Source organism: Haliaeetus albicilla, chromosome 13 (genome assembly GCF_947461875.1).
Source record: "Haliaeetus albicilla chromosome 13, bHalAlb1.1, whole genome shotgun sequence".
NCBI lineage: Eukaryota > Metazoa > Chordata > Aves > Accipitriformes > Accipitridae > Haliaeetus > Haliaeetus albicilla.
In genome coordinates, this window is record NC_091495.1 from 799,317 (window position 1) to 810,514 (window position 11,198).

The following is an 11,198-nucleotide window of genomic DNA, read 5'->3' on the forward strand; positions in this document are numbered from 1 at the left end:
GCAACTGGGGTGCGGCCCAGACCCGGTGGCGTAACTGGGGTGTAACTTGGGTGTAACTAGGGTCAGCTGGGATGCAACTGGGGTGCCGCCCAGACCCAGTGGTGCAACTGGGATGGAACTGGGATGCAACTGCAGTGGGGCCCAGACCCAGTGGTGTGACTGGGATGCAACTGGGCAGTAACTGGGCTGGGGGTCGCTGATGCAAGCAGGGGCGGAACTAGTTTTACTGGGCCCAGTGGTGTAACTGGGGTGTAACCGGGTGGACTCAGGCATCCCCGGGGTGGGGGGGACGAGACCCAGGAGTGCTCTAACCGGTCAAAGCCGGGAACTGGGAGGAACTGGGGCGGGACTGGGACTGCGGGGGTGGCAAAGGGAACCAGCAGTGCCCTGGGGAGCTGGCGTTGCTGCAGGGGGGACCCAGGAGGGACCCCGAGGGACGCAGGAGGGACCCCAAGGACCCCGAGGGACCTGAGGACCCCAAGGGACCCCAAGGGACACAGGAGGGACCCTGAGAGACCCCGAGGACCCCAAGGACCCCGAGGGACCCAGGAAGGACCCAGGGGACCCCGAGGGACCCAAGGACCCCAGGAGGGACCCCAAGGGACCCCAGAACCCCAGGAAGGACCCAGAGGGACCCTGAGGGACCCCAAGGACCCCGGGAGGGACCCTGAGAGACCCCAAGGGACTCCAAGGGACCCAAGAACCCCAAGAAGGACCCAGAGGGACCCCAAGGGACCCCGAGGGACACAGGAGGGACCCTGAGAGACCCCGAGGACCCCAAGGACCCCAAGGGACCCAGGAAGGACCCAGGGGACCCAACGACCCCAGGAGGGACCCCAAGAGACCCCAAGGGACCCAACGACCCCAGCAGGGACCCCAAGGGACCCCAAGAGACCCAGGAGGGACCCCGAGGTTACTGGGAGGTTACTGGGAGCACCCTGGCATCCCCAGAGGCCCCGTCTGTCCCCAAGGGGACCCCGGCGTCCCCAAATGTCCCCGAGGGGACCCCGTCACCCCCAGGGGAGCCGGGCATCCCCGAGGGGACGCCGGTGTCCGGCGGGGGGGCGCGGTACCGGGTGAGGGTGACGACGGGGTCCCAGTGGGGTGGGGGGACGATGGCGGCCATGACCCTCAGCCTGGTGGGGACGGGGGGACAGAGCCCCCCCTGCCACCTCGACTGGCCCCTCCATCACCTGCGCGCCGGCACCGTGAGTGCACTGGGGGTACTGGGGGGCACTGGGAAGGGACTGGGAAGGGACTGGGGGGTGCTGGGAGGGGACGGGAGTGGGACTGGGAAGGGACTGGGGGGCACTCGGAGGGGACTGGGAGGGACTGGGAGGGACTGGGAGGCACTGAGTGGGTTGACGAGGCATGGGGGGAGGACGAGGGGTGATGGGGTGACACGGGGGTGACATGGGGTGACAGGGGTACATGGGGTGACACGGGGGTGATGGGGGTGATGGGGTGACATGGGGTGATGGGGGTGACACAAGGGGTGACATGGGGGTGACATGGGGTGACACGAGGGGTGATGGAGGTGACAAGGTGACATGACGGGCACAGGGGAGGTGACACGAGGGGTGACGGTGGGTGACAGGGGGGTGACAGGCGGTGCCACCGCAGACGGTGGTGGTGGAGGTGACGTCGGCGCAGCCCCTGGGGACCCTCCTGCTGGTGCGGCTGTGGAAGGAGCCGCTGGTGTCCCTCGTCCCCGACCGCTGGTTCTGCGCCCGCGTCACTGTCACCGGGCCCCTGGGCGACGGGGACGACGACGGCGATGGTGGGGACGATGGGGACGGCGATGGTGGGGACGATGGGGACGTCCCCAGGGCCACCTTCCCCTGCTACCGCTGGCTGGAGAGCGGCTGCCTGGAGCTGCGGGAGGGCACTGGTACGGGGACAGTGGGGGACGCGGGGGGGACATGGGGACAAGGGGACACCATGGGGACACCATGGGGATGTGGGGGGACATGGGGACATGAGGACGTCATGGGGATATGGGACATGGGGACAAGTGGACAGCATGGGGACACCATGGGGATGTGGAGGGACATGAGGATGCCATGGGGATATGGGACATGGGGACAAGTGGACACCACTGGGACACCATGGGGACACCATGGGGATGTGGGGGGACATGGGGACATGAGGATGCCATGGGGATATGGGACATGGGGACTAGTGGACACCATGAGGACACCATGGGGATGTGGGGGGACATATGGGGGGACACAGGCACATGGAGACATGGGGGACAGCATTGGGACGAGGGGGACATGGGGACACGCGGGGACGAGAAGATTTGGGGGAATGTGGGGACACGAGGACATCACAGGGACACCATGGGGGTAGGTGGACATGGGGATGTGGGGACATGGGGGGACATGGGGACACAGAGACACACGGGGACACCATGGGGACAAGGGGACACACACCATGGGGACATTGTGGGGACTTGTGGATGTGGGGAAGTGTGGGGACATGGGGACACCATGGGGGTATGGGACATGGGGACACGTGGGGACACATGGGGACACCATGGGGACATAGGGGGACATGGGGATGTGGGGGGACATGGGGATGTGGGCACACCGTGGGGTCATGGGGACACTGTGGGGCCATGGGGACATGACACCATGGGGACACCTGTGACCCCCATCACCTCCCATGACGTGGGGAGTGGGAGCACTGGGAGGGAACTGGAGGCACTGGGGGGGTTGCTATGTCCTGTGACCCCCATGTCCCCCTGATGTCCCCCCGATGTCCCCCAGCCCGGACACCGCGTGAGGCCACCTGGGAGCCACAGCTGCTGCAGCAGCGCCAGGAGGAGCGGAGGGAGCGTGAGGAGGCCTTCCAGTACGGACTGGGAGCACTGGGAGGGGACTGGGAGGGGACTGGGAGCTCTGGGAGGTGACTGGGAACACTGGGATGTTAATAGGAGGGGACTGGGGGGGAATGGGAGCACTGGGGGCACACTGGGAGGGGACTGGGAGCTCTGGGATGTTACTGGGAGGGGACTGGGAGGGGACTGGGAGGACTGGGAGGGGACTAGGAGAGGACTAGGAGAGGACTAGGAGAGGACTGAGAGCACTGGGAGGGGACTGGGAGGACTGCGGGGGCACTGGGATGTTACTGGGAGTGCTGGGAGGCACTGGGAGGTTACTGGGGATGACTGGGTGTTTACTGGGAATGGTGGGATGTTACTGAGAGGTTACTGGGAGGGCACTGGGAGGTTACTGGGAGCACTAGGAAGTACTGTGAGGTTACTGGGAGCACTGGGGGGTTACTGGGGATGACCAGGAGGTTACTGGGACTGCTAGGAGGCACCAGGAGGTTACTGGGAGCACTGGGGAGTTACTGGGGATGACTGGGACGTTACTGGGAGGTTACTGGGAGGGCCCTAGGGGTGACTGGGAGGTTACTGGGAGGTTACTGGGAGCACTGGGAGCAGGACCCATGAGTCCGTCCCCCCCCAGGTGGGAGCCCTACGCCCCGGGGTGGCCCTGGCGGCTGCGGGCGCTGCCCCCCGCCCTCTGCCCCTGGCCACCCCCCCCACCACCGCCATCAGCGTCGTCACCGTCGTCACCGTCGTCACCGTTGTCACTGTCCCCCCCCCGGCAGCTGTCCCCCAGCCTGGCCTATCCCCTGGGACACCGCGCCAACATCGCCGCCCGCGCCGCTGCCGCGTCGGTGTCACCGTCACCCCCCCATGTCCCCTGAGTGTCCCCGAGTGTCCCAGCCACCACCCCACTCTGTCTTTGTGTGTCCCCACTTGTCCCCCACTGGGTCCCATGTGTGTCCCCCCACGTCCCCATCATGTCTCCATGGTGTCCCCATGTCCCATGTCCCCATGTCCCCGTGTCCCCATGTGCCATCTCCCATGTCCCCATGGTGTCCCCACGTCCTATGTCGCCCTTGTCCCACATCCCCGTGTCTCCATATCCCCCCAAACCCTGTGTCCCCATGTCCCCACACCCCGTTGTGTGCCCATGGTGTCCTCATGCCCATGTCCCCATGGTGTCCCTATGTCCCCTGTCTCCTGGTGTCCCCGTGTCCCCTATCCCCATGGTGTCCCCATGCCCATGTCCCAACATCCCCACACCCCATGGTGTCCCCATGTCTCCATGTGTCCCCATGTCCCCCATATCCCATGTCCCCATGGTGTCCCCATGTCCCCTGGTGTCCTCATGTCCTATGTCCCCATGCCCGTGTCCCCATGCCCCATGTCCCTTGTCCCCATGGTGTTCCCATGCCCATGTCCCACATCCCCACACCCCATGGTGTCCCCATGTCCCCATGGTGTCCCCATGTGCCACCTCCCCATGTTCCCATGGTGTCCCCATGCCCATGTCCCACTCCCCACACCCCATGGTGTCCCCATGTCCAATGTCCCATGTCCCCATGGTGTCCCCAAGCCCATCTCCCCATGTCCCCATGGTGTCCACCTGGTGTCCCCATGAAGTCCCCATGATGTCCCCATGTCCCCTGTCCCCAGCCAGATCCGGGTGCGCCTCCGGGGGCTTCGCTGCGGCGGCTCCTGGCGCAGCTTCGAGGACATTCGGGAGGCGCTGGAGGGGCCCGGGACCCCCATCAGTGGTGGGTGCCCCTCCCTCACACCGGGGGCACCCAGGTGTCTGGGTGGGAGGGACGTGGGGGGGACCCAGGTGTTTGGGTGGGGGGCACCCAGGTGTCCAGGGGGGTGCCCAGGTGTCCAGGGGGGCACCCAGGGGTCTGGGGGGGCACCCATTTGTGTTTGTGTCCGTCCCCCCCCCGCAGAGTACGTGCTGCGGCACTGGCAGGACGATGCGTTTTTCGGGGCGCAGTACCTGAGCGGGGTGAACCCCGTCCTGCTGCGCCGCTGCTCCCGCCTGCCCCCCAACTTCCCCGTCACCCCCCCCATGGTGGCACCCAGCCTCGGCCCCGCCACCTGCCTCCAGCGTGAGATGGAGGTCAGCCGCCCCCCCGAGCCCCTGGGTGGGGGGTCCCGGGGGTCCGGGGTGGGGGGGAGTCCAGGGGGTCAAGGGGACCCCGGGGTTTGGGGGGTCGAGGCATCTGGGGGGGCACCCAGGGGTCTGGGGCAGGGTGGGGGGTCCCAGGGGTCAAGGGGACCCCAGGGTTTGGTGGGTGCCAGGCATCTGGGGGGGCACCCAGGTGTCTGGGGGGCACCCAGGCATCCTGGGCAGGGTGGGGGGGTGGGTCCCAGGCACCCAAGGGACCCCAACATCCCAGAGAGGGTGGGGGGGACCCAGGTGTCCAGGGCACCCAAGTATCTGAGGGACCCCAGTGTTTGGGGGGACCCAGGCGTGTGGGGGGGACACCCGGGCATCTGGGGGGGGATGACACCCGGGTGTTTGGCCGGGGGACACACACACCCAGATGTGGGGGTGCGCAGGGGGGACGCATCTTCCTGGCCGACTACGCGCTGCTGGATGGGCTCCCCACGGGGTGCGTGGGGGGGGAACCCCAATTCCTGGCCGCCCCCCTCTGCCTGCTCTGGATCAGCCCCAGCCAGCAGCTCCTGCCCATCGCCATCCAGGTACCGTGTGTGTCCCCCCGTGTCCCTGTGTCCCCTCTGTGTCCCCCCATGTCCCCGTGCCCCCCTTGTCCCCATGGTGCCCTCTTGTCCCCATGACCTGCATCATGATGCCACCACCATGTCCCCATGGTGTCCCCTTGTCCCCATGTGTCCCTACGTGTCTCCATGTCCCCCCTTGTCCCCATGGTGTCTTCGTGTCCCCATGTGTCCCCTTGTCCCCCTGGTGTCCCCTTGTCCCCACATCCCCATGTCCCACATCATGATGCCACCATATCCCCATTTGTCCCCATGGCATCCCCTTCTCCCCATGGTGTCCTCTTGTCCCCACATCCCACATCATGATGCCACCATGTCCCCATGTGTCCCCTTGTCCCTGTGGTGTCCCCTTGTCCCCACGTCCCCATGACCCACATCCCCATGCCACCATATCCCCATATGTCCCCTTGTCCCCATGTCCCCACGGTGTCCTCTTGTCCCCATGTCCCCATGACCCACGTCATGATGCCACCATGTCCCCCTGTCCCCCCATGGTGTCCCCTTGTCCCCATGTGTCCCTACGTGTCTCCATGTCCCCCCTTGTCCCCATGGTGTCTTCATGTCCCCATGTATCCCCTTGTCCCCCTGTCCCCATGACCCACATCCCCATGCCACCATATCTCCATGTGTCCCCTTGTCCCCCTGTCTCCCCATGTCCCCATGGTGTCCCCTTGTCCACATGGTGTCCTCTTGTCCCCACATCCCACATCATGATGACACCATGTCCCCATGTGTCCCCTTGTCCCTGTGGTGTCCCCTTGTCCCCACATCCCCATGACCCACATCCCCATGCCACCATATCCCCATGTGTCCCCTTGTCCCCCTGTCCCCCCATGTCCCCATGGTGTCCCTTTGTCCCCATGGTGTTCTCTTGTCCCCATGACCCACATCATGATGCCACCATGTGCCCCCGTGGCGTCCCCTTGTCCCCATGGTGCCCTCTTGTCCCCTTGTCCCCCCACACCCCCATGTCCCCCGTCCCTGCTGATGCCCCCACCCATGTGTCGTCGTCCCCCAGCTGTCCCAGCACCCCGGCCCCGAGTCGCCCATCTTCCTGCCGGGGGACGGGCCGTGGGAGTGGGCGCTGGCCAAGCTGTGGGTGCGGGGCGCCCACTTCACCCTGCACGAGGCCGTCACCCACCTGCTGCACACTCACTTCTTGGGGGAGACCTTCGCTCTGGCCACCCACCGCCTGCCTGCCTGCCACCCCATCCACCAGGTACCCCCAAACTGCACCCCCTTGTCCTGTGTCCCATGTCCCCCTGTCCAACGTCCCCCCGGTGTCCCAAGTCCCCATGTCCAATGTCCCCATGGCCCAATCTATCACGTCCCAGGTCTCATGTCCCGTGTCCCCATCACCCATCTGTCCCATGTCCAATGTCCCCATGTCCCATGTCCCCACCACCTACATGTCCCCATTGCTCACATGTCCCCATCACCTACATGTCCGATGTCCCCATGTCCAATGTCCTTATGTCCCATGTCCCCACCACCTACATGTCCCATGTCCCCATTGCTCACATGTCCCAATTCCCAATGTCCCCACCACCTACATGTCCCACGCCCCCATGTCCCATGTCCTGTGTCCCATGTCCCCATGTCCAATGTCCCCCCGGTGTCCCAGGTCCCCATGTCCCGTGTCCCCATGGCCTCCATGTCCCAATGTACCATATCCCATGTCCCCATCACCCACCTGCCCCATGTCCAATCCCCCATGTCCCATGTCCCCACCACCTACATGGCCCCATGTTCCCATGGCCCACATGTCCCATTTCCCAATGTCCCCATCACCTACACGTCCAATGTCCCCATTGCCCCATGTCCCATGCCCCATGTCCTCCATGTCCCATGTCCTCATGTCCCCATGTCCCGCATGTCCCACATCCCACATCCCCCATCCCCCATGTCCCCCATGTCCCACATCCCCCATGTCCCGATGTCCCCATATGTCCCCCATATCCCATGTCCACGTTTCCCATGTCCTTCATGTCCCCCATATCCCATGTCCCATGTCCCTTGTATCCCACATCCCACGTCCCCATGTCCCACAGCCCCCATATCCTGATGTCCCCCATATCCCATGTCCATGTTTCCCATGTCCTTCATGTCCCCCATGTCCCATGTCCCCCCCTTGTCCCAATGTCCCCAGCTCCTGCTGCCTCACTGCCGCTTCACCTTCCACATCAATATTTTGGCCCGGGAGGCCCTGCTCAGCCCTGGGGCGTTCATTGACCAGGTCAGCCGGACACCTGGGTCCCCCCCTTGGTGGCACCTGGACACCTGGGTGTCCCCCCCTGGTAGCACCCAGACAGCTGGGTCCCCCAGGGATGGGAGGAATTGGGGGGGGACACACGCGATGGAGGACACTGAGGGATGGTGGCATGCCCAGGCCACGGCCGTGGGGCGGGAAGGGACGCTGGAGCTGGTGGCCCGGGGGACGGCGGCGCTGACCTACAGGGAGCTGTGTGTCCCCGATGACCTGGAGCACCGTGGCGTCACCAACATCCCCAACTACCACTACCGCGATGACGCCCTGGAGATCTGGGGGGCCATCGAGAGGTGTGGGGGGACATGGGCATGGGGACAACAGGGATGGGGCCATGGGGGTGGGACATGGGGATGGGGACAAGGGAGATGGGGACATGGAGATGGGAATGATGAAGATGGGGACAACAGGGATGGGACCACAGGGATGGGACATGGGGATGGGGACATGGGGATCAGACCACGAGGATTGTACGCTGGAGGTGGGGACATGGGGATGGAGACAACAGGCATGGGGACATGGGGATGGAGATGGTGGGAATGGGGACACGGGGATGGGGACAATGGGGATGGGGACACGGGGTTGGGGACATCAGTGATGGGAGCAACAAGGATGAGGACATGGGGAATGGGGATGATGAGGATGGAGGCAACAGGGCTGGGGACAGGGACCACAGGGTTGGGAGCTGCTGGAGGTGACGCCAGGACAGTGGGCACAGCCCTGTCCCCACGTCTCACCAATGTCCCTGTGGTGGCCCAGCCTAGTGGAGGGGATCGTGGCTCTCTACTACCCCGAGGACAGTGACGTGGCCGAGGACTACGAGCTCCAGGACTGGGTGGGCGAGATCTTCACCTATGCTGTCCTGGGCAATGAGAAGACGGGTAGGGGGCCTGGTGACGGTCACGGTGATGATCATGGCCACGGTGATGGTCACATCCAGGTGATGATTATGCATGGTGATGGTGACCTTCATGGGCATTGCCATGGTTGCACCCCGGTAATGGTCATGATGGCGGTGATGGTCGTGGTCACATCATGGCAATAGTCGTGGTCATGGTCAAATCATCATCATGGCCACGGTCATGGTCATGTTGTGGCCATGGTCACACCGCAGTGACGGTGACAGCTGTGGTCGTGGTGATGGTGTTGGTCACGGTCCTGCCACAGTCATGGCCGTGACCCCAATCACTGTTACGACCATGCCACAGCAATGGTCATGGCCAAGGTCTCACACCATAGTCGTGGTCACAGCTATGCCACGGTCACAGCCATGGTCATAGCCAGACTGGTGACATGGCATGGGCATGGTCATGGCCATGGTCACGACATGGGATGGACATGGTTATGGCCACAGTCACGGTCATGCCATGGTCATAGCCAGGTGTGTAACATGGCATGGGCACGGTCATAACCATGGTCATGGCCACGGTCATGGCCATGGTCATGGTCATGCCATGGTCAAGACACAGGATGGGCGTGTCATGCCATGGCGATGGTCAAGACATGGGATTGGCATGGTTGCAGTCACGGTCATGCCATGGCTATGGTCAAGACATGGGATAGACACGATCATATCCATGGCCATGCCACGAGCTGAGCCCGTGATGGCCATGATCATGCCATGGCCGTGCCATGTGCCGTGTTGGTGGGGTGCCATGCATGGGGCACTGGTGGGGGCTGCCTGTGGAGGGTGAGGTCATCGCTGACCTCATGCCACCCCCCGCCCAGGTTTCCCCTCGAAGCTCTGCAGCCGCCCCGAGCTGGTGAAGTTCGTCACCATGATCATCTTCTGCTGCTCCGCCCGGCACGCTGCCGTCAACAGCGGCCAGGTGACACCTGGGGGGACACGACACGGGGGAACTTGGAGGGTCGCCAAAAGCCCATGTACATCTCAGAAGTGGCCATGGAGCCTCCTTGGTGGCCACAGGGGACTTGGGTGACCCCGGTGAGACCCAGGTGACCCTGGAGGAGATTGGGGGGGGGGCCCAGATGCTTGGGTTCCCCCCACTGACCCCCCCCCCGCTTCCCAGTACGACTATGCCGCCTGGATGCCCAACACGCCGGGAACGCTGGGGCGACCACCGCCACGGAGGAAGGAGGAGGCCACCGCCGAGCTGCTGCTGAGGACCCTCCCGTCCCCCGACGCCACCGGCGCCCTCCTGGCCCTGCTCAGCGTCGTCAGCTACGAGGGCGGAGAGCCGGTAAGAAGGGGGGGGACACCCAGTAATCCGGGTGGGCAACCCCCCCACCTTCCCCTTACCCCCCTCTTTGGGGACCCTGATGTCCAGGTGGGATGTCCCCCATGTCCCCAAGAGGACCCAGGCATCCCGGTGGGGACTGTGGTGTGTGTGTCCCCCCCCTCCATGTCCCCAAGAGGACCCAGGTGTCTGACCCCCCCCCACCTCTAACACCTCCTCTGACCCCCAGCGGCCGCTGGGCTCCCGCTCCGAGGAGCTCCTCAGTGGGGCGGCCCCACGGCGGCTCTTGGCCTCCTTCCGGCGCCGCTTGGCCGCCATCTCCCACCGCATCCGGCAGCGCAACGAGGGGCTGGCGTTGCCCTACCCCTACCTCGACCCCGCCTGTGTCCAGGAGAGCGTCGCCATCTGACCCCCCCCTCCACAATGTCACCAACACCCCCACCATGGGATGTCCCCAACCCTCCAGGATGTCCCCAAACTCCTTGGACCATCCCTACCCTTCTCCCCACCTCGATGTCCCCAACCTCCAAGTGTGTCCCCAACACCCCCCCCGGTGCGTCCCCAACCTCCCCAAGATGTCCCCAACCTCCCCAGATGTCCTCAACCCTCCCTGGACCATCCCCAAGCTCCCTGAGGTGTCCCCAACCTCCTCATCCTCCCCCACCCTCCCCATTGTCCCAGTCTGACCCAGCCCTGCCTCAGTTCCCCCAACCCGAATGTCCCCTGTGTCCCCTGTCCCTGCACCATGGTGGGGGGGGAGGAGGACATGGGGAATAAATGTGGCTCCTCTCCCACCCCTGCATGGCTTGGGACTGAGTTTGGGGACAAAGGACAGCCTGACCATAGGGACACCATGGCCGTGGGGACACGATGACCATGGGGATGTGGGACACCATGGCCATGGGGACGTGGGACACCATGACACATGGGGACACCATGGCCATGGGGACACAATGATCAATGGGGACATGGGACACCATGACAAGGGGGACACCATGGCCATGGGGATGTGGGACACCACAGCCATGAGGACACCATGACCCATGGGGACGAGGGACACCATGGCCATGGGGACGTGGGACACCATGACACATGGGGACACCATGGCCATGGGACACAACCATCAATGGGGACGTGGGACACAATGACTGTGGAGACGAGG

The 11,198-nt window shown here is 64.6% G+C and overlaps 1 protein-coding gene across 1 annotated transcript; it reads left to right on the forward strand.

The window, feature by feature from the left end:
* The first annotated feature begins 1,115 nt into the window (after positions 1–1,115).
* LOC138688789 (polyunsaturated fatty acid lipoxygenase ALOX15B-like) lies at positions 1,116–10,537 on the forward strand. Its single transcript, XM_069801308.1, has 14 exons — positions 1,116–1,208; positions 1,624–1,891; positions 2,772–2,910; positions 3,477–3,686; positions 4,496–4,596; positions 4,777–4,949; positions 5,393–5,536; positions 6,591–6,791; positions 7,722–7,808; positions 7,962–8,131; positions 8,598–8,719; positions 9,567–9,667; positions 9,869–10,039; positions 10,266–10,537. Exons 1-14 carry the CDS (start codon positions 1,116–1,118, stop codon positions 10,443–10,445), a joined length of 2,160 nt encoding a protein of 719 aa, XP_069657409.1. The 3' UTR covers positions 10,446–10,537.
* Positions 10,538–11,198: the final 661 nt, after the last annotated feature.